This window comes from Excalfactoria chinensis, chromosome 3, assembly GCF_039878825.1.
Source record: "Excalfactoria chinensis isolate bCotChi1 chromosome 3, bCotChi1.hap2, whole genome shotgun sequence".
In the NCBI taxonomy this organism is placed as follows: domain Eukaryota; kingdom Metazoa; phylum Chordata; class Aves; order Galliformes; family Phasianidae; genus Excalfactoria; species Excalfactoria chinensis.
Genome location: NC_092827.1, coordinates 44,571,573 through 44,595,824, shown reverse-complemented (window position 1 = coordinate 44,595,824; position 24,252 = coordinate 44,571,573). Strand labels below are relative to the sequence as shown.

Here is a 24,252-nt window from a genome sequence, read left to right as displayed (position 1 = left end):
TACTGGAGGTTGCAGCACTATCCTCTCCTTTTTGTTTTTGCTGTTCATCTATAAAGTAAATTCAGATAATTTTTCTTTAAGAAATAAATTCTTTTTATTTTAAAATTAAGACACATATGCTTGGTATCAAAGTGGATGACAAAAGAGATTTGTTGGTCATGTCAAGTTATAAGCCAAACTGTGGCTTTCGGGGGCTATTTAAACAGACATGGTGATTTTAGTGACTCTTTTCAGCTTTATGTCTTCCTGCTGATACTTAAGATAGTTTTCAAGAGATCACAGAATTGCAGGGGTTGGAAGGGAATTCCAGAGATTATCAAGTCTAACCCACCTGCCAAAGCAGGCTCCCTAGACTGGGTTGCACAGGTAGGCATCCAGATGGGTCTTGAATATCTCCAGAGAAGGAAACTCCACAACCTCCTTGGGCAGCCTGTGCCAGTGCTCCGTCACCCTCACCTCAGCGATCTTTCTGTCAGAGACCTCTCACAGCAGAATCCAAGAAATATCCAAGATTTCCAAAGGTTCAAATAATCAGGAAGAGAAAAACAACAACAAAGATTGTGTCATTACAGTGCCTTTTCAATAGGGGCTAGCTCTATCAACTTTCTTCCATTCGCATTTCTTCTCCCTCATCCCCATGCCATCTCCATTTCCAAGGGCTATCCTGTCCATCTCCCAAAGGTCCTTCAGTGCTGACCTTCACTCCAGCAGCCTTTTGGGTGGCCAGGCCTCACTCAGCAATGGTGATTCCTCAGGCTGGTGGCTGAATCAAAATATACTAGAACAACAGATCTTTTTGGGAAGATCAGAACAATTGTTTGGGTTTATGAAACCATTCAACCCTACCAAAATGTTTTAGTTCATTTTGGAGGGCTTTGTAATAAGACTTGTAATATCTTCAGAGGTTCTTTAACAAGAATAATCACTATAAGAGTCTTTATATACTGATTTCACAGGGACACAGGAAAAAAGTATGAAACAAAGACTGGTATTTCTGAAATGAGGTGGAATGGCATTTGCCTCTTCTTCTGTGAAAAAATACTGTAATCGGTGAAACTGTACAACTGGTGAGCTATGGTGATGCATCAGGAATTACCACAAGTCAAATCCATTCTGAGAATTGTTTGGGCCCAAGAAAGTAACTTCTTGTTGTGCACTTTTCTTGAAACCAAAAGAGTTCCTGTGTAACATTCATTAAAGTTGGAGGGAAATTTATTTAAAACAGTGCCAGCTTAGTTTGCCAGGACATAATTGTTAACACAGAAAACATCTCAGACATGTTCTTGCAGCAGCCACCCTCTCTTAGGTGCTGAAGGTAGCCTTGCTTTAAGGCACTGCAGAACCAGGACTCCAGACTGAACCCACAGAGAACAGGAAACCCACAGGGAACAGAAACTTAGATTAGCCGATAAGAACGCAAATATTCAGTTTACACCTTGTGTCTTGCTTCTCTTCTGGGCTTAGGCTGCACTTAGTGGATGTGGATGGATGCAGCCTTCCTGCTCTTGGAAGCATTTTCCAGCAAGGTGGAAAATGTGGGTTTGCGTCCACTTGAGCTGAACAACGTACCATTACACTGGTTTCCTATGTTCCGCAGAAGAGTTCTGACACAGGTATAGGGGACCAAAGCAGAAGGAGTCATGATGAGAACTTTACCATTGGTTAGGCACTTGCAGGAATACAAAGCATGTAGCCAAGGCTCTCAGGACTGTAATTCTGTATTTTGCTGCCTAAATTTCATTCATGTCTCTTTTTGGCTTGACAGCAAAAGAATAACCTCCTCATGGCTTGCAACACACTGATCTACTGTGATAACCTGCAGTGCCAAGGTAACTCTTAATGGAGTAGGCTGAGGGACTATTCCCATGTCTTTCCTGCATTTTGCAGCAGCAGCAGCAGCAGCAACGGCACCACCTTAAGCAGAGATAGTACTGAAAATGTCCTTGAAAATTTAGTATGTAAGTTGAGATGAATTGTTAACAGTACATTTCTCTTCAAGTATGTGGGCAGTGCATGGAAAAAGCCAGTTTCTGTGTGAAATGTAGTGCTGGTGCATCGCTCACCTGTCCCAGCTGGATAAGAGAAACAAGGGAAACAAATCTACACAGGAGTCTGCTTTAATTTGTCATTCTATTTTATGAAGCATCAAACAGCATTTTCACCAATTAGCATTTAACAGCCGTTAAGAAAGGATCACAGGGTTATTGAAGGAAAAGCCAAAAACCTATTTCATAGTCACTGATTCCTCACTTGGCAGCAGTGCTCTTGGAGGGCTTGGGTAGTACCCAGCAGTTGCTGAGCTATTTGAGGAAAATCGTGTAAATCTATAATCCAGCGGTAAATCTGAAAGACAGAAATATACCACATCTGATTAGCAGCACAGTCCATATCACATAAAAAATAATCCTGTGGTGAATAGCAGTACTTCTTAAGCCCTTGAGCTGTTTGCTTACTGGCATTAGAACTCAATCGGATTGCACGATTACATATTTATTTGACATCTTCATCTGTCCAAGGGATTGCCTGTCAGAGTTTACTCAACTGCAGTAAAGGATATTCAGTTCCTTGATTGCTGAAATAATGCCAGTCATAGAAAACGATTAGATGAATGATTAAAAATCAAACAAAAATCTTCTTCGAGCCTAGATGGAATTTTCTTACCAGAACAGTTTCAGGTTCTTCGAGCTGACACCCTTTTATCTCAGCAATCAACTGAAGAGAGCCCCATTTAAAACAAAGAAGTCCTTTTTGTGTGTGGTTTTTTTTTTTGTGTGATTGTTGTAGCAAGATTCCCAAAAGGAACCCACTCTGGGACTTTCTTGAAGTCCAGTGTTAACACCATCCTTCTTGGAAATGTGCACTCCTAACTTGGCATACCCATCGCATCCACTCTGTAAAGAACACTGAACGCATTTAAATAGTTCTGAACAGTCAAAGCTTTCTTTCCTTTCATTCTTTTAAAAGTCCTTACCGTCAGCAGTGCCTCCTCCTACAGCCAGGAAACTGATACTTCTCATACTTACTTCTTATTCAAAGTTCAAGAAATCAAATAAAGAAAAAAACAACTCCACACAAATAACATTTTATTCAACAATCACTCTTCTAGTAAGCGGGGAAAAACAAACAAACCAACCCAGACAACCTCACATCCTACCTAGTTTTCTTTTTAGAACCAAAGCAAAACAAAAACTAAACTCATCTGAACCATTTGTTTCAGCAGGGAGGGGGAAGGGTTTGAAAGACATTTGGGCTGATATCTAGATACCACAGGCTATACAATTTTTTGCACTCCGCTCCTTCAGTGAAACAGAAAAACACAGTCTTAGCCGTTTCAGATTGAACAACTGGAAGTTCTGCTCTATCTCAGCAGCAGTTCTTATGCAGACAGCAGGGCAGCATCCAGGCCTGCAGCTTTAAGACCACATAAAACACAGCTGAAGCAAACAAATCAGAATCTAGATCCAGTTGAGAAATCAGATAAAGACTGGAATAAAGAAGTAATGGGAGGATACTTGATTACAAGTGAATTACGCTCTTGATTACAACTGGATTACTTCAACTTGTCAAAGAAGCACATTTTCTCATTCCGCCTTAGCCAAGGGATTCTCTAGGGCTCTTTCTGAGCATAGCAGAACAGACAGATGTTTTCTTGTCTACTGAGCAAAGAAGCAAGTATTCTGAATATCTTTATAAAATTTAAATGCCTTTTTTTTTTTTTTTTAATCTAAAAGCTTTCATTAGATTTTTATTCTAGCAGTCTGGAGTCTCCCAAAAGCAGTTTAACCAAAAAGCAGCAGCGTAAATGATGCAGACTTGCTGTTGGTTTTCTTATCTTGAACAAATGAGCAGTGAGATCAAAATGGCAATTTTGTTGATATTTCATGGTAAACTAGCTTTAAACAATCAGCTTAAATGCTGAACCCATTCCTGCCAGACTCCAACAGAGAATAATCAATTTTTACATATTCAAAATCCAATCTGCCTGTTTAAATATTGCTTTTGTCTGAGCAAGTTGACTGGATGAACAGAAGGTATCCATATGTAACAATGTTGTATAAGGCATCAATGAAAGTTACACGAAGCAGATACTATTCTTCACCCAGCACGCTGATTTTATGTCACGATTATAGGAAAAATCTTCCTGTATTTTCAGGTTTATTTCCATCAGTGATTTCATTTGCTGCATCTGCCCTGCCTGGAGTTGGGAGCACTTCACACTACTGCTTTATATTAATGTGAGATATTTATGTGAAAGCCCTGCACTGATCCAGAAATACATACTTGGAATCCTAGCAGCTATAAATAAATCAGAGTGAAGATGAAGGGTGATGACTCAAAGCAAGGAAAATGAAGATTTTTATTGTGAGGAGATATGAAACTATGAAAAAATGGAAATCCAGAAAATGCCAGAGAGGAAGTGTGCTGCAAGTTCTTCTGAAAGCTCTGAAATATCACACAAATTGCAGTTGCCTTGGATGGCAAAGAATTCATGTTAACTGTACACCAAAGCTCGGTCCATCTTCTCTGTATGCAGATGGCAGTGGTACCAGCAGTGCTGGCTCATCAGCAAAGAACTATGGTAAGGGTCTTGAGTTTGCCTCCTGGACACAGCAGCAATTGATTTTGTACTTGGTCTTATTTCCTGCTGTCACTGGTGGCATAAAGGAGAAATGATCACTGCTTGCTTTAAAAAAATAAAATAAAATAAAGGAAATAATAATAAAAATAAAAGATACAGTATTTGATAATAAAGCAAGCCTCAGGAAAGAAATCAGTGCTCATTTCCAAAATGATTATTTCCTAGTATTTTTGCCAATAAATATCTTCAGGCTCTGCATGTTCACAGCTGCTGCTGTCTTGGCAGAGCTTTACATCCTCTCACTCAGCCCTGATGGAGAGCGGTAAATTAGAAGGGGGTACATACACAGCTCTCTTACATTCAGTGGGGCTCACATCTGTGCTAGCCTACACTGACATGGGACTCAACACAAACCTCATCTCCTACTGCCACTCACCTAGGAAATAAAACAACAACAAAAGAATAACCACAGAGAAACCCCATACAAACTAAACAGACTGAGGTTGGAAGAAAGATCTGGGTGGCTTTACCCAAAGAAACTGTGTAGGGACCTAAATCCTGGAATTTTTCTACGGTACATAGGTAATTCCACCAAGACTTATTTTGTTCCCATTATTCACTTTCGGAGCCCAGCCTCCTTGAAGTCAAACATGGAGACTTTCATAGTCTATATCCCTTTCTAGATCTACAGGAAGTCTAGTTGCCAGATGTAGCCTCAGGAATATTCTTGCTCTCAACAGAGCCTGAATGTCAGTGAGTGATGATTGCCAGCTCCCTTTGCAGTAGCTGTGCAGGCAGCTGGTGCTTCCCAATGGCTCAAGGCTGCAAGCTGTTGATCACAGAAGGTCCCCAAGGTACCCTGCCCAGCCCAACCTCACTTGCAGGGCTCGAGCAGCCCTGGTTTAAATAAAATGGTGATGGTGATATCTGAACAGTAACAACTGCCAGGCTTATTCCAGTCACTAAGATGCTGAGTTCCAGCTACTAAAATCCAGCTGTTACGTGACATAAATTATAATGTTGCACTCTGATGCTTTGGCATATCCATATTCATATATGTAGATGATTAAGATGGATTTATTTTGTACTTATTAGCTTGACTACGTCTCAGTTCCTACTCAGTATAAACCAATAAACGAAAGCCAAAAGCTTTTACTGGGAAAAAAACCCCACGAGAGTTGTAGCCACAGGGTAGGAAGGGGAAACCACAAGAAGAAGGGAAAACGTAGTATTTTAGATGAGTAATCAGGAAAATATTTGAGTAGCTGAATGGAAGTCAGTTACAATCTAATCCTGACATAGCCTTGCTTGATAAATTTAATACTCATATTTAATCTTTCTCTGAGATTTCCTTGAACAAATCAATACTTGAAACAATTATAATCTTAACGAAGGTCTTCAGGTGGAAGATATATTTCTCCAATTAAAAGCACAGTCCAAGCCTAATGCAGATTTCTCTCAAAACACACAGAAGAAATATCACAAAGAATTTTGCAATAGTGACCACTAGAAGGAGAACAACATTCTTTAGCAGTGACAGCACAGCAGCACGCCGGTGATACATGGGAAACCCACAGAAGGAGAAGTTCCCACTCCTGGAGGCAACATGGCAGCAAAAACCTTGTAGTAAAGAGAAGGACTGATTGAAAGCATACGTGTGCTTCTGATTGCTATCAAGGGAGAAACGGGGATGTGAGGGAGAAGCAAAAAGCTCTCCAGCAATATGATTTGACTTTGAAAACCTTCAAACTGCTTAACTGTAGCAAATATCAAAACACAACAGACTATCATGTGTCTCAGCACACGGGTATCATAGCTATATGGGCAGTCATCAGCCAATGTTAATTCTCTTGTTTTTACAGGAATTCCAGTAATTTGTTCAAGCTTAGGAGCTTTGCCATAGAACTTTGCTTGCACTGGAAAGCTGTTGCTGAAGAAAAAGGAAAATATTAATTTATTAATGGTAATAATTTCATAAATAATTTCTTAACAGAAGAGTAAGCACACTTCTGGCTGCACTGCCAAGAGTGGCCTGCCAACCTACAGGTAAACAGTTCTGCGAGTACAGTGCTTTTGGAAATAGGAAATATTTTTGTCTTCTGACCTAATTCCTTTTTATAAAAATCACAACAGCTCTTGCAGCAAGAGCTGGGAATATGTGAAAGAATGCACAAGCAGTAAAACCAAAAAAACCCAAGGATGCAATTATATTTATCTGATAGCAGTTATTTTTAGCAAGACATCTCAGGCAGATTTTCCTAAACAGGAGATCAGATGTTTTCTTTATTAACTCTAAGCTCCTGAAATACTTAAGTGAGCATTTCTTCTACTAGTTACATGAAAGTCACTGCTGCTGTTTGCAGGCTCTGCAGCTGAACAGTGAGAGAGGATGCACATCTGTGTGGGTGCCTGTGGGAGATGGGATGCTCATCATCAGCGGTGTGCTCTAGAGAATGCAGGTGATAAAGCTTCTCAGCTTGGATGTAGCCGGCACTTATAATGTGCTGTGTGAGCTAGTGCAGTTTATGCATACACAGATAAAGAATAATGCTGCTTTCAGTGAATCTGCAGAATTTCTGCTTTAATAGCAACCCTTTGACAGCTCTTCCCATTGTGGCTGCACTGTTTGGAGAAAGTGCCTGCTGCTCTGCCACACAGAATCATAGAACCTTTTGAGTTAGAAGGGATCTTAAAGGGTCACCTGCTCCAACTTGTCTGCAGTGTAAAGGGAAACTGACAGCTAGATCAGCTTGCTCAGAGCCCCATCCAGCCTGACCTTGAGCATCTCCAGGAAAGGGATATTTGTATCTGTCCAGAAGAGCTACCCTGGCACCTAGCCATTCCCAGTTGATGTGATCAAACTATTAGGCTATAATACTCTCAAATATTTAAATAAAGACAATCTAAAAAAAAAAAAAAAAAAAAAAAAAAAAAAAAAAAATAATTCTAAGACAAGATCCTAATGGTATATGTTAGTCCTTCAGGGATCACTCCATTAATGTGTTTGAATGCCTCATCACAGGTGTGAGGCAGGGATGAAGGGCTTCTGAGAGCTAATCTGAAGGACCATGAAAACAAGCAATTGAGATAACAGGTATTTCTAGGAAGGAAAAGAACTGAGCTGTATTTTCAGACAGTGAAGGCATGAGAGCCACACTAAGATAAAATGCAGTGATTATAAGTCAGTGTACTTTTTGAGGCAAACTCACTGCAATCAACATCACTCTCCAAACTCAGATTAACATTCCTTCCTCTTGTAAAATAGATATTTTGTTTTCCTTTCCTGTTTTTTGTTTTCCTTTTCTTTATTTTTTATTTTATTTTATTTTTTTTTGTGATGGGTGACAAACATTGCTTACCTAAAGGTAGAAAGTCACACACATTAAGACTTCTAAACAGTGAAGTCAAAGTCCGCCTTGTTTTCTTTCATATGTTACCATCTTAATCCAGAGGGAATATGTTAAACATCAGACTACATGAAGGTACCAGCAATGTTTTTTTTATATATATAAGATTGCAGGTTATGTAAAATATGATCTAGTTAAAAAAGCATTTCCAGTACTTGGTGGCTTCCTACTTGTACCACTTTCCACACTCAGAAATTATCAACATGTTATATTACCATCAGTGTTTTCAAAGAAGAAACCTACACCCACTCCTCAAGCATGCGATCTAGTCAAAACCCAATTATGGCTTTAATTGCAGCCTGCAAATGAAATTATGCTGCTTGAGTTGAAGGATAACTTTAAAGTAGAAATGACTGAGTGGTTCCACCTTTCTTAATGAGCTGCTCATGAGTTCTCCCTTTAATCTTTTAGAGGTGGCTGTGCTTTGACATTTCACGGAGTAGAACAGGGATTGCAGAACATTTCTGTCAGTTATTGGCTAGGAAGTAATTTTTTGGGTTCTGCATGACTTGACGCAGCCTTACAAGTCAATACACCTTTCTGGAGAAGCAGTGAGAGGCAGACTAATATGCAACACTGTGAATCGTCCATTTTATGTCTGAATTTACTAATACAATATTTGATTAAATCCTTTGGAAAAGTTGGTTCTCATACCCTTTGGCAAATACCAGTTCCCAAAGACTGTTTGCAAGTATTAGTGGTTAATAATAATCTTTTATGGTTGAGCTGCAATTTATTGTCAGTTTCAGTTGTATTTTGCAGCTGCAAAAATAAATACATTATATTTGTCTGTTGTGTTGAGTCTATTGTTCTGTCTCTCAAAATCTGAGCACTGAAACTAGTTTCCTGGAACAGTTAAATCAGATTTTAATTATCTAACATTTTTCAATTTACACCTAGAGTCGGAGCAAGATGCTGCCAAGGCAGCCTGAACGCATCTCCAGTAAACTATCTTTGCTACCAGTTATTTTTTGTACAAAACCAGAAAGAGGTGCAGAAACCAAGTTATTATATATGTGTATATATATAACATTAAAAAAAAAACAAAAAATGTATTTCTTTCGAAAAGGTTTGTTATAAAAGTGATCTCTAGGGTCTTTTAATAGCAAATGTTTTTTACAGCAGCTAAGCCTGGAAGGAAGTCAGAATCCTCCAAGCTTTTTGCTAAACTGAAGTCTCTAGGATACTGTGTAGATATGTTCTTACACTAAAAGTGTTAAGTAAAAGCATGGTTGTAAAGCATTAGATATTAAAATTTACTACAAATTCATAAGTAATTTATAACATATATACTTCTATATGTTTAAGTCATGTTATATCATTATAACATTATTTGAATAACAAGAGATTGTTATTATCTCTCTGGTTACAGGAAAGACTAATTTAATAGCAGCTAGATTTGACTATATACAACATAATTTCAATGAAAAAGCATAGAACATATGTATTAAAATATGGTGGTTGGGTTTTTTTCTGTTGCTTCATTCTAGTAATAGTTTTACATGATAATGCTCAGGGTATAGAAATTATACATGGCTATGTGCTTAGTTAAATTCATGAAATTCCACAGTAACAGTAAATTCCTCACAGACATTCACCTTTAAAACACATGCTCAATGCAATTTGCAGCCAATGTGTGGCGGGCAGACCCACGTATCTGTGACACACACTTTGCTAGCTCCAATGTCCCAGCCACAGCTGCCTTCTGCTTTCCATTGTGCAGACAATTTGCAACTCTAAGCAGAAACATGAACTCCTTTGCTATGGTTCACTGGCAATTTCAGCATTATATTTATACAGCAAGCAGACCGATGTCTCAAACTCCTGCAGAAAGAGACAGGATATGGGACTCTGGCTTCTTTAAAGAGAAAGCTTTGGCAATTATAACAGATTTTGCTCTTCTATTAGTCAATTGAACTAGCAATAAGGCATGAAGAAAAACTTATGTACTATTACAGGCAAAGCATGGTAAGTTTTCATATGGCTCACAAGCATTAAAGAAACACACCATCCTCACGTGCAACCTAAGTTTGGTCACCACATCTTCAAAATGTGAAATAAACTGTGTCCATAAAATACTTCTGCGCTAATTCTTTGAAATGCAAGTGTTTGGAGCTGCCATATTGCTTAGTTTTGCCTGCAGAATCTTTTTAAATGGCAAACCTCACCAGTCAGTCACCAGTCAGAGATTATGAGACAAGTTCAGGAACTTAGGTTAACAACCATGACATTTTATGAAGTTTTACTTGGGTTACATGAATTAGGATTTAAGGCCCACTTTCTCAAGCCTTTTCTTTTCTTTTCTTTTTTTTTTTTTTTTTTTTTTTTTTTTTTTTTTTTTTTTTTTAAATGCAACAAAGAACAGAAGAAACTTATCAGAATTCTCCCATAAGCTCTGAAATGAAAGAGTTACTTATCACGGAATTTTTTGAAGTGCTACTTTTATTAAAAAATATTAACTATGATAAGATTCAAAGTAAAAGCCTGAAATATGTGTAGAATTTCTTTTGGATCATAGAACTGTCAATCGCTGGTTGGTGATTTCACTGACTTCTGCAAAAGCTTGCTCAGTAGCTGAAATATGATTTGTATTTGATATCTTTGTAGACAAGGGAGATCTGCCAGTTACTGTTGGAATATCTGCATGACTCAGAGCCTATCACTACTCACACAGACATCTGGTAATTCAATGGGAATGCTACAGAGTAGCAGTCAACTATTGCTGGTACCATTCAGGTTATGCAGGTACGATAGATAAGCACATCTGCTTCTACTTGTCACAAATCAAACCTCCTGAAACTGAGAACTGAGGTTTATGCAAAATGCCATTTTTTTTTCAGACTGATCCCTCTACCTTTTAGTTTCTATGTGTGAGTTAGAATGTAACATTCCCACGGTAATGGATCCTGCTTTGTAAAATCTGGCTTACAATATCACTGTGCTTGAAAATGGTCAGGAACTGTGAGGGAGCTGTAAATGGGGAGAGATTTAATAGCAGAAAAGTGAAGAAACAGATGGACTTGTGAATGAGGCATTCAGTAAGGGTGTTGGCTTCTAATATTTTATTAACCATATCCTGTCAGTATAATTGTGAGAGCTCCAGCTTTCAAATTCTTGCGAAAAGTCTTTCTGCTTACTGAAACAGGGAAGGAAAACTAAAGTTCACGTAAATGAACTACGAACTGTTTAGAAAACTTTCAGCTTAACTCATTTCCTCTTAATATTACAAAGATACAGAATTACTGCTACTTTTTAGTTAAACTTTTTAAATATCATCTTAATGTCAGAGTGATAATATCTTAAATGTTTTATTTTACCCCTATGTGATTTCCTCTCTAGAGGAACGTATATAGAATTTATTACAGAAGACCCTTTCAGTCCTTTGGGCGATTTTAATGATAAAGAAAATGTTCTTTTTAATGCCCAAGGAAAATGTCAATTCCTCTTAAGAAACTGCCAGGGGAATTGAGATGACAAGCTGTGCAATAGTAATCTACAATCTCACTAATACTTTGTTTGCTAGAGATGTGATTAGAATTCCAAATTTATGATGCATCTTTGAATGCAAAACCTTTTTGGGTCAAATACTGAATTTTCAACTAAAGATGGGGACAAAAGCGTGGAAAAAGCTACATTCATTCAGCACAGAAAGCTAGCGAAAAATGAACTGGGCTGTTTTCTAACCAAGCTGTGATTTTCCTAATTACACGTTCAGTTTATATATATGGTCTGTTATTTTACACTTAGAATGGAGAAAAACTGCAACAACAGCATTTCCTGTGAAGCCCTTTCCTACAGTGCCCTTTGGTGAGTATCAAGTTGTTTCTTAAATTTAGGAACATGTTTAAATACTTTATGTGAAACCATTAGAAGGCATATGCACCAAACCTACAAGAGATTGGTGAAAAAAAAGAGAACTGTCAAAGTTGTTTCTATTTCAATTTCTCAATCCAGAGCTAAGGCCTTCATTCATTCATTTTTTTTTTTTTTTAATTTTTATTTAAAAAAAAAAAACAACGCATTTCATGCATTTTGAAGAAACAGAAACAAGCTTGAAGACTTTTATTAACCCCCCCAAAATTTCTGATAATTCTCTTATCATCATCATAGTATCATAGTATCGTGCGAGTTGGAAGGGACCTTAGAGATCATCAAGTCCAACCTCTGGGATTCGAGCCCTCTGTGTAGCAGCGCGGCACTTCTACCACTTGCGCCACAGCAGGGATTCGAACCCGGGCCCTCCGGTGTTGCAAGCAGCAGTTCTTCCACCGTGCACCATAATTCTCCTGTGAATTTTGCCTAAAAATCAGTGCTTTTTGTAAAACACCACCAGGTTTATTTCAGTTGAATCACGTTGAATAATTTTTTAAAAATAATATTTTTCAATGACAAGTGAGTCTGGAGAAGTAAATCCGTCTGTTTATTATGCATATTTTGCAGCCAAACAAGAAGAGTCAAGTGTATTTAAAATTAGCCTAGCAGCAGTTGTTTGGCTCTCACCAAAGATCTCTGCAGATCACAATCTGTTAGGGCATTTATTTGTATGTTGTACTAACTATTTCTCACATGGACATCCTAAGCTTAAGCTGGTCATGGCTAACAGTGTTGTTGAGCCCAGAGCTCGAGCAAGGTTGCCCATCAACTGCAGGACCATAGCAGCTGCTCACAGAGAGCTTGCCATATGGTCAGCACAGGGCAGCTCTGAGGAGCTTGAGGAAGAGTCTGTGTTTGTGCAGCTTGGCTGAGGGAAGTCCTCTGCTGGTGATTAAAATGCATGAATAGGAAACGAAAAGCTGGAGCGCATCAAACTGACATAACCTGTTTGATTCTCTTTTTGCGAGTGATACCAAAATAGCTGCAGCTATTAAGCTATTTAATCTATGGCTTCAAACTGCAGCCAAAAACTTCACGGCTTGGTACAGTGGGGGCTTACACTGCTTGATGTGTCAGGAGTTAAACAAGGTATTCTAGAGGAGTCAGGAATGCCTTAACATCCATAATAATGAACACCTGTGTTTGGCACAAACAAACAAGAAAGAACTCTCTCAATAAGAAACCATAGATCATTGTAAGTTCAGCTTTGAGGCTACTTTTCAGGCACACAGCTGCAAGTTAAAAACATTAGTTCTCCACTTGCTGTCCTTTAGCTGTGTGGGGATGCACACAGCACCCTTTCTGATGGAGGCACAGGCTTTGCAAGAGCTCTGCAGCTGATAAACTGAGAAGAAACAGACAGCTGTACTGCTCCTGCACTTCAAGCAACGTTTTATGCATACATAACTTAAATGTTGTCACCCCTTCATCTGTAGCTGGTAAATTCCTGATAAGTTTGTGTTCTACAGCATTTGCTAGCTGAGCAGATCGAGCTGTGGGTAGGGGAGCTGGTGGGACAAAAGATGTTCACAGAACATGGCTGACCCTGTCAGCCTCTAGGCCAACACTTTCAAAGCAAACCACAGAATGATGCTGGAAAAAGTATTAGAAGGGAATTTTACAGACATTATGTCTGTCTTGCCAATTTTCCTTGTTATACTTGGGCCCTGAACTTCTAGGCTGATCTACAGACTGCAACACAGTAAATATAGGAAGGATAAATAAATTCTGGCACTGTCTCAGCTTTCTACTCTGAGATATCCATATTGTATACATCAGTTTGCAGAATTTAGTTGCAAAGAGCAGGTCTGAAACGTGTTCCAACAAAGAAGTAACAGTTTGGCATATCTGAAATATCTCTCAGAACAACTTTATTCATTGGTCTACTGCATGAAGTAGGCCACAGATGCTGAGCAGAGGGGTTAGCAACTATTCACTGTGGTCTTTGTAGAGCTAAGTACATCCTTCATTTAATACTTTGTTTATTCTTTTAGATATCGTGTATCAAAGTTCTGTAAGGAAAAAATGACAAATTGAGACTACGCAGATAAAGGATCTTCACCACCACTATATAATCGACTGATATGTACTGCAGCTGCAAAGCTTTTGCAGTATCAGTGTTACAGCTATTGCTACAAACCACACAAACTAAAACATGGTCCCTCCAGGGATAAGGACTAGTTAAATGAAAATAAGATCAGTCATGATTGTACCTCTGGCACAGATCTGATGGAAAAAAGAATGAATACACTGAAGACAGCTTTATTTTTCCCAGATAAGGAGTAAATTTTAGGCTCAATTTGTGTCCATGATGATGCAGTTTTAAAAGGAATGAGAGAGAGTAAGCGAGAAAAGCACAGTTCTAAGCATTCTTGGCTTCATTACGTTCTTGTGTTTGTTCATCTTCATTTTGACTGTAATGGCATAAGTGAACTGATAAAATAATAAACTAGGGAAACACATTTTGAAGTCTCAAAAAAGCCTCAGTAATCTTGCATGCATTTGTTTCCTAACGTAACTCACCACTAAAAGCAGAAAGAACAAGATAGTGTGGGGAAGTCCTGTACTCATGAAATGTTGCATCCTGTTTCTAAGATGGGGCAAATGAAGCGCCTAATCTTTGCAGACACAAACATGAAGCTAGCACAGCAGACACTACAAAAAACATAAACGTCATCTGCTGTGTGATAGGAGCAGAGTATTTTGAAATATATGCTGGATACACGGAATCTCAAGAATAAATCTGTGGTATGACTATGAGTACTATAAGTTCATGAAGAAATAAATAAATCTTTCTTACCTGCAATTGCTTCCAGACTAGGGATTGCAATAGTGCTGTAAGTGCTAATGCATTTACAGGACCATGTACGAACTAAGGTTTCCTCTGCATTTTCCAGACCTGGTAGTCTGTCCACAAAGAAAGAACCCCACTGCTCAGATACAGAGTAGGGTATTTTGGGCTGATATCCCTGAAATAAAAATGAGTAAACATGTAAGCTTACAAAAAATATCTTCATGCTCTATGCAACCACAAGCATTAATTTAAGAAGTCTGTAGTGTTTCTCTCATTTTCTGGGAAAACTCTATTTCATCTCAGGAACAATGTGGCTGTGAAAAAGAATAACAATCATACTCTGATAAGGCCCGTAACTTTGGTTTAAACAATTTCCCTAGGGTGAAAACGTTGCCTTTAATCTTTTTCCCATAGAAATCTTACTGTTTTTCTACTTCACATAGCAGGATCAGTTTGCTGACTTTCTCTGCTGCTCTGCTGTAGCATCTGAGCAGTGTGACGCAGCCGGGAGTTCTTCCTACCAGAAAGCCACAACTCCATCAGCTGCTGAGCTGCAAAGGATGTAGTGTTTCACCTGTGCTACTTTATCTGCTTCTCATCTGATGAATGAGAACAGAATCATGAAAACCACAGAGAGACACTCAGTTGACTAACAAATTACAAAAAATTGCTTTTTTTTTTTCCCATGTATGTTTTTCAGTCAACAGCACATAAACTCATTAAGGTAGTATTGGGAAAAATGCTTTTATTTTTTTCTTCAGTTCATCTTGAAACCTGCTATGTATCGCCATGAGCAGCCAGAAAAAGCTCCATGAGGCCTCTACAGAAAGATTAAAAAACGTACACCAAAACTGCAAACTATGCTGCAGAAAATCTGTTGAAGTCATTTGTGTGCAAAGTACATTTTCAGACTAACAAAGCACAGTCAGACATCCTAGTGGATGCCTCCAGATTTGTAAACTTTTGTACTTTATTTTCCATTTAACTCCTTTCATAATAGTTTTCAGAAAGCGCTGAAATAATTTATGTTCATGACAGAGACCCGTGGACCACAACAAAGCTGCAGAACCAGCCAAACAAACCCCACCAGTAAACACACAGAAATTGTTCCCGTGGTTCTGAGTCACAGTTCTTTCTCTGAGTACAGCTAGGGAAAGGGGCAGGAGCTGATTTGGGTAAATACAGACATTGATTTCTGTCTTCTGACATAAACAGGTAGGAAAAAAAAGCTATCTTTAGTATAAAAAATAGCAGTTCAACTGCTGTTCAGGAGCTGTATTTTTTTTTTCCCCTCTTACACAGGGGCAAAATCTTAGTATTTTTTGTTTTCCCTTGCACATCCCGGCAGTTCACATCATTTTAAATTAAATGTAGGTACTGAATTAAACTCCATTTGCCAGCTGAATGCAGATAACCTATAAGTCCATTCCAGCTATTCAGGTGATTAATTGAAAAGCTCCATCAAAAAGTACTGGCCCACATAAATGTTTAAACAAAGACAAGGCCTTGTTTATTGACAAGTGAAACAAATCTGAAACTTGTGTTTTTTAAGATGTGTCCTTGTAGTCAGAGGAATTGCTTTGTTCTTTTTCAGAAATCTGATCCAGAGATCTGATCTGGTGGGAACTTCTTAATTGTTAAGAAGGAGGAAGATGAATTCAAGATTTATAGCTCAAGCCCTTAATTAAACCAAACTCAGACATAAATACTGTCATCAAGTCATCTGGAGGTGAACTCCTGATGTTTTGCTGCTAGCTTACCTCCACATCACAAGTGTAGTTTGTAAAAGGCTACATCCTCATCCCAAATATGAAACAAAATGGGGACAGGACTAGGGGAAATGGGCTGAAACTTCAGCATAGGAAGTTCCGCATGAATGTGCTCAAGAACTTCTTTACAGTGAGGGTGACGGAGCACTGGAACAGGCTGCCCAGGGAGTTGGTGGAGTCTCCTTCTCTGGAGATATTCAAGACCCGCCTGGATGCCTACCTGTGCGACGTGGTGTAGGGAGCCTGCTCTGGCAGGGGGGTTGGACTTGATGATCTCTAGAGGTCCCTTCCAACCCCTACAATTCTGTGATTCTGTGAGTCTGTGAAAAGCTGTAAAATGTTGCCCATGTACTTATGAAGCATCTGCTGTGACTCCGTCTGTCATTCCTAACCAATGCCTGGAAGATATCTGTATCTCACCTGAAGTGTACGTAGCCCACAGGGAAGGTAGGACACTATGCCACAAAGCCTACATGTTTTCCTACATACCCACACACGTGTTTAATACATGAACTCTTTGAGGTTCTCCAGCTACCCCTGTAGTAACCTCTACTTGTGTGGCTACAAGAACTGCTAAGTGTTGTGCCTCCTCTTCTTTGGTACTTAATACCCCTTCCCTGCAAGGGGTGGTTTTAGTCTCAGGCATATCAGTCAGACAGCAGGAGGAGGTTAGACATTGACTATAACAGATCAGAGCATAAAGCCTTAAAGAATGCATCTAAACATCAGAGAGAAATGATGGTACAACTGCTCTGCAACACTCAAAGCTTTCCACTAAATTAAAACACTTGGGGTGCTTATTATCACCTTTGCTTTATTAACTGCAGATAAATAGGGCTGGCTAGCAGACCAGACAGGTTTAGTTAATGGGACCCTTGGGAAAAAATGATTTGCCAGCTTACAAATTGCCTGTAGAAAACTGAAATGAACAGGGAGCTGAACTCTGAAGTTCTATCCTGTTTGGTAAACAGGAGAGAGAAAATAGGACAGAAGGGAGACTGGAGTGAAAAGTAATACTGTAAAGCATTGTACATTTTTTAAAGGTGGTATTGAAATGGGGGTTTGTCATCTAAGCCATTTGTACTGAGAAGGGGTTACTGCAATTGCTTCGATGAATACCATATCCTGTGACACTGATGGCCGTGTGCTTTGTGCCAAAGTAATAAAACCACCGCTGACTCTTAGCACTAGTAAAAACAATGTTCGGAATACTGTTTTCCCCAATAGGTTTCTGAGGTACTTTCACCAGCAGAACAGTGCTGGTAAGGGACACAATGAACTGATGTACCTGAATAAAACAGCCAAACCACTCTAAGGATGTTGCTTTAAGGATATCTCTCTAACTGGCTGGGCTTCACAGCAGCCCATCAGGTTGTTCCTGGAAGTACAATTAGATTTGTGTTGAAGATAAACAGGAATACAGAGATAAACAGAGCCAAGAGGCCTGGAGCAATCAGCCATTGGCTGAGGTCACTCGAGTCCTGGAAACAAGAGGCCTCAAAGGCTTGACCTTCTAATAGGCAATACTGTGAAAACCAGGTTTTCCTGCAGAAATATTGTCCATATCTGCCAATGGCTTCTTCCCTTTTACTCCATTCGCTCTTACAACCTTGTTTTTTATATGTTGACTAGCTCCTCTGTCATGATTTCCCTTGAAATCCTGGGATGAAGTCCAGCTTTTCTTAGAGTTTTCATTGATGAAATTGATCACATATTTAAAGAACAGAAGAAAAAAACAAACCCTTCAGCCAAGCAAGCAAACCCCCCGAATCTGAGGGGAATCTAGTTTCAACACAATGCTTGCTTTTGTTTTGTTTTGTTTGTTTCTTTTTTTTTCTTTCCTTGTATGCTGCCATTCACTTAAAAGCTGAGTAATTACATAAATAGTTTTTAGTTTGCTATTCCCTTGCTCATTTGGTTATGACTCATATACTCACAAAAGAACTGCAGTTGTTTCCATAATTTCACAGTTCTGTGTATCTGGCTTATATCAGGCATTTAACTGAAGTGGAACAGACAAAAACTGTTAATGAAAATGGAAATTACTCCCAGTTTGAGTGTAAGGAAGGTTTCTTTCCCTCTCTCTGTTAGTGATGAAATATCAGTAATGTGGCTGAGAACAGTTTTTGTCATTTCTGAAAGATGCAATTGCAAATTAGAGGCAATATTTCATTTATTTAACAATATTTAGAGAACATTGATAGAAGGGAGGATTGTGTCTTGAATTAAATTTTCTGTCCCTTTTTGCACATGCAGCATGGCATGCAAAATCTGCAATTGTGTATTTCTGGGAAACGAATGAACGGGAAGGCCAATAAATAATACTAAATCTTGTCTGCTAGGGCCTAATTTTCCCTGAACACCTGACTTTGTGCAGTCCTCTGAGTTGGCTTTCCTCCACTCCTAACCAGAGGGTTAATGGGAGAAGTTGATTAGGGGAATAAAAATAAAACTTCCACAGGCTTATAGAGGGAATCTCTTTGAACTAGTCCTGTTAAGTCAGTGGTGTCCAGTCAACTGCAGAGATATGGATGTGACCTGTTGTTCAGACTCCAGTGAGCAGCATGGTAATGAAATAACACCACTGACCTACATGGCCCCCTTGGTTCTGATTCCTTTAATCAACACAATTCATTTCTCCCTTACTTACTCGCTGTCACTCGTAGCGGATGTAAACAGAACAGGGGTTTTCTGTAGAAGAGGTGTTATCTCCCTGAGATGCTGCTGTCTATCATGACTGCTACAGCGTTAGTGAAATGTCAGACACACATCTAGAAGTCTCACTTTTGTTGAAAACTGCAGTGATGGAGAAGATGTATTTCAATCAGAGGTATTGCAACAAGATAAAAAAATAAGTCATTATCAAGGGCTTAGAAACGCATCACTCAGTAACTCTCTCTTCTTTTGTACTTCCAGGAAAAGAAACATGTTCCGGCCGCTTGCTTAAATATGCCTGCTTCAGAAGCGTATATTGAGTGTGCTTCAGAACCAATGGCTGAATTAAAAAAAAAACAACTTAGGGAGATGTGTGTTCAAAGAAGCAATGAGTCTCCAGTCAGAAAGACTACAAGGTTTATAGAGGATAATAACTTATTTTTACAGCATTAGTTAATTACATCAAATGTTATTAACCCATGTAACTCCTCACATTTCCCTTTTTCTTTCTTCTCTATCTTTTATTTTTTTACTGAGGAGCACATTTATCTTGATAGGAGATTGCACTTCCTTTGTTTGCCTTTTTTTTCCCTTTTTCCCTACGTTTCAGGAACATTAATGACTACATTTCCTTCTTTATTTCACTGAGTGAAGTGTCCTTGTCTGACTTTAATTTAGAAATCAGGACAATGGGGGAAAACATTAGTATTAAAAAAGCAGTGAATTGCCAAAGAGGATGAATTTCCTTCTTCTTGCTATCCAGTGGCAAATTTGCAGAGGTCCCTTGTTGAAATTGGACTGCAGTTTCTCAGCATGATCCACTGGAGCTACAACTATACCATCTAAGTGTTGTTCTTTACCTATGTAGTTTTTCAGCAGTGGAGAGAGAGATAAACTGTAGTAAAATTTCACCCAGAGAAGCAATTAGAGTGGTACTAGTGTTGAGAACCTGCTTCCCAACTATGATCAATGTTAAAAAGTTTTGTAATTTTTCTGAGGTAACAATCAGTAGTTCACATCTGACCACTCTTAGAAACAGTTCCTCCTATCTGAGTGCAACTGTCATCAAAATAAACAGCCTTTGCAGGAAGCAGTAAATGAAAAGTTCCCTGTATATAAGGAAAACACAAGCAAAGCATATTTCAGAGAGAGAAAAAGAACTTTAAAATGACCTCATAAAAACTATGGCCATGACATGCAGGAAAGTGTCATGAACTCAATGGAACTCAGGTTCTGGACCGGGTGAGCTTCTGTGAAACTTCTTGCAGAACACAGAGCAGGTTCTCATTACTAGAAAGGAGCAGACTCTGTTAAGAACAAGGGACCATGTGCACTGCTCTTTTTCTGAGTTATCTCACGGTAATAAAGGTTCTGTGATGCCCATGCAATGCCAAGCTGGGATAGGATGGTGTGGTTCTGATGTTGCCAGCAGGGTATGTTTGTGAGGCATGGGGCTAGCAGCCTGGTGAGATAAGTGGACTCATGCTCTACACAGGTAGCAGGAAGCTTTTCTGTAGCTTACTTTCTTCTCTTCTAGGAAACATCTACAAGGAACCCTTACCTCATATTTTCCTTTCTTCTCCAAGGGCTCAGATTCAGTCTCTGTAGGCACCATAACTTTGTCCCCTAAAAGTTCCTCCAAGATGAAGACAGTTTCCCAGTTGCTATAGTGATGAGCTGGGAAAATATCTGAATGCATGCTGTCACCAAAATAAACAACCTAAGAGGGAAGCAGTGAATTAAAAGTTCTTTGTATTGGAGGAAAACACAAGCAAACTGTATTTTTGCAGAGAGAGAAAAAGAGCTTTAAAACAACCTAATAAAAATTCCTCTGTGTTTACAGTTGGCCACGACACACACAGATCTTATTAATGTTTGGGCTTTTATCTTCAAACAGTTCAGTAAGGAAAAGGCTGACTCTACATCCCCTCCTTGCTCTGATTCTCTGGAGGCACTACCTGGAATGCCCATGTAGGACTGGCACACATGATCACACTGAGATAATTGAGTGACAGAAATAGTTTGCCAGGAAGCAGTGGAAGTTTCTTAAAAGAAAATTCACAGAGCAACTGGAATGCATTTTGGATAACCTTGGAAATGGGAAAGCACAGAACATCTTGAGGATACAGAACTCTTCTGTACCCAGGTGGTGGTCAACCCACTACAGAAAAATACTCACACCTACAAGTAGCCTTTTCATCCATGCAGAGTTGTCATAAAAGTAAAGTGATCCTAATTTTCAGTGATATCACCCTTTCATCTATTTGACCTATTCATCTATTTCTCAGGGAGATTGATTTTGTGATGATAATCTGATTCTACATGAAATTGCAGAAATGCGTAACCAAGTTCCCAGAATAAAATATCTTAGCTAGAAATCTTACATATTCTAACAACAAAAAGACATATACACTCCTTCCAGTTCTGGACAGCAGTTTTTTAAACTCGTATCCATCAGGAATGGTATAACATTTTAGACTCTAGGACAGGCCTATCATTGCTAAACAAATGTTACTGGAAGACAGTGAAGAAGCAGGCATCTTTAGCTATATTTTGTCACTCCTGATGCTGCTTCTGTTACACACCCGAGGAAGGAGCAACTGCATGTCCTGCCTTCCTTTTAGTGCAGGGTGCGTGCACAGACCTTTTCACAAAGAGATAGGAAATACTGTGAATATTGTGAAGGTATGGAGTAAGCTAACAAAGGTGAGTCTATCACTTTGTGCATTGGTAGGTCATTTCAATAAACATCAGCAACAAAGCTGGATGCAATAATAGTTAGATTTGACATGTAATGAAATTGCTCTACTCCAAAGCAGCATATGCAGAACAAAAATTAGTGATTTATCACATCATCAACTGCAATGCAAGATCATACGGTGGTATTTATATGGAAACAGGATATTTTTACGAAGATTTATTTTCACTTTTAACATACCTTGGGGTCCAACTTGCCAGTCATCTTCTTCAGTAATTCATAAAGATGGATAGCATTACCTTGGGAATACCAGCCAGGCTTGTCCAGTGATAACAGAGCCTCTTTCTCTTCGTCATTTTCTGGAACCATCAAGCAAAATTGCCTGCTGTTAGTAAGAGCAGAGCAGGCTCCTGTATTTGTGAGACTTGTGAGATACTGTCTGCGCACTGCTTAGAGAATGTGGTCTAGTATGACATAAAAACAACATCAGGATCTGGCAAGAGGTTCAAGTCATGCTACTGACTGTGGGTTAAGTCAGGATGTTTGGTAGCTGGGGATGTCTTGGATATAAAGCGGCAGATAAGATGTGACCTTGCACACTATCTTGTTCAGCAATCAGGAAATAAAAAGGAATTGGAGTAGGCAGACATCTGTGAGGAAAGAAGCAGCTGAGCCTGATCTGCAAGGGCTACAGAAGAGCTAAGGAATCAAAGCCATGAGCTTTACCTGCTAAGGAAAGCAAGGAAGGTAGAAAATCACATTGGAGACTGATGGAGAAGATGCTACAGACCTAAGGCAAAAATCTGAGAGAGGGCAGACTGTAAATAAGAACATGTACCTTTCCCAAAATTAGCTGCTGCTTTCAAACATAAATGCAATGAAACAGGCTGAAGTAGTTCTTTTGGGCATTAGCCAGCCTTAGATCAGCACATGCAACAAACAGTTTCAGCTATGATCCAGTTTTGGGCAAATTACAAGGTGGCTTTATGTTTAAGAGCACTAAAGATGTGCATGGCAAAGTTCATCAATCTTTTTGAAAGAGTAAAAAATGAAAAAAAAAAAAGGAAAAAAAGGAAGATATACATAGAGAAAGACAAAATAACCTTTTATTATTATGCATCCAAGAATTTAAATAAACACAAGATTTATTTTCAGACAAAACAGTTCTATATTAAGGATGTCTTATAAAGTAGGAAAAAACAAGGAAATTCAATGTTGATGGTAACAATTCATGAAGAACATGTGCGGAAATGTCTTTTCCTTTGTTCTCTTTCAGAAAATTATGATATTAAGTAAAACAACAGCTATTAAAAATTCTCCTTTCATTTTACAGTTCCTGTTTTTCAAATTACATTTGACCAAACAACTTTTCAGCAAATGAAAGTTGTCAAACTCCAGCAAATCTGCCTTATTTTCTATGCATTTTCAAACTTTTTTTGTTAGGCTGGCTGAATGAGTAGATGCAATATTCAAACAACTTGGATATAGAAAAAGAGCATTTTCAAAGCAACTCTTTTGAACTGTTACCAAAAGTTTCTATAGCTATCACTATCTATCACAACAATCTCTCCATTCAGTCAAGAAAATAGAAGAGAAAAACAGAGATATAAATGTGGACTTTTTAGAATAACTGTTTGCAATATTGAATTTACAGATATAAGCTCTACAAAGTGCAGCAGCACCAGGTAGCTCTGGAAAAAGGTTCTGCTTTGCTGATTCTATGGAAAGACATGGGCAACCCTGGCTGAAAAAAATCACTCTAATTACAAGGTAGATCTCTTGCTCTGTGAGACCCATTACTGTCACTGTTGGCTATGGGATTCATCTCCTTTAACTTGATGCATCCCGAAGTCAGACTTTAATTTATAGTTACAGTTTAAACTATTTGGCCAGGCTTCCTTGGTAGGCAAAAGAATGCAATATGCACTTCCTAGAGGTGCCAGCTCTGTAGAAGTAGCTTAAATAAGCTAGAACTTCACTTTTAGACAGTGAAATTAGGGGAAATTACAAGGCTTGGTTTCCTCAAGATGTGGAGGCAGCAGAGAGCACCTATGCCTAATTCATTACAGGACCATCTTCATTTTGGAAAGAGCTTCAGAAAGCTGAGGAATTACTGTAATGGAATTGAACAGGCACACCTTGTGTCTTGAACAATGTCTGCTTGCGCTCAGACAGCTAGCTCAAATATGCAGCAAGTGTTTCAATTGTGTTTCTATAATCTAAAAGAGGAAGAAATGCAGACTTCAAGGGTGTTTCAGCAGCAGCAAATCATTAACGAGGAGGGTTTCTAATCCAGTTCCACTTTCCCCGTGGCAAAATACAGTCAGGAAAATTACTCTTCAGCACTGGATGTTAAGGGCTCTTGTGGTAGTTCTGCCATATGAAAATAAATACACAACAGCTTAAAAAACATTAATGACACAATTGACTCTGGCATTGTATTATTTCCTTGCAACAGCAGCTCCATGACAGTGCTC

The 24,252-nt window shown here is 38.8% G+C and overlaps 1 protein-coding gene across 1 annotated transcript in view; it reads right to left on the bottom strand.

The window, feature by feature from the left end:
* Positions 1 to 2,101: 2,101 nt before the first annotated feature.
* NT5DC1 (5'-nucleotidase domain containing 1) overlaps positions 2,102 to 24,252 on the bottom strand; it is a 124,729-nt gene continuing 102,578 nt past the window's right edge. The window contains exons 9-12 of the mRNA XM_072333238.1: positions 22,016 to 22,134; positions 20,639 to 20,797; positions 14,660 to 14,828; positions 2,102 to 2,343 (exon numbers count right to left, since the gene is read on the bottom strand). Of these exons, the coding sequence (XP_072189339.1) occupies positions 2,225 to 2,343; positions 14,660 to 14,828; positions 20,639 to 20,797; positions 22,016 to 22,134 (566 nt within the window). The 3' untranslated portion in view covers positions 2,102 to 2,224. The remainder of the gene's footprint in view (positions 2,344 to 14,659; positions 14,829 to 20,638; positions 20,798 to 22,015; positions 22,135 to 24,252) is intronic.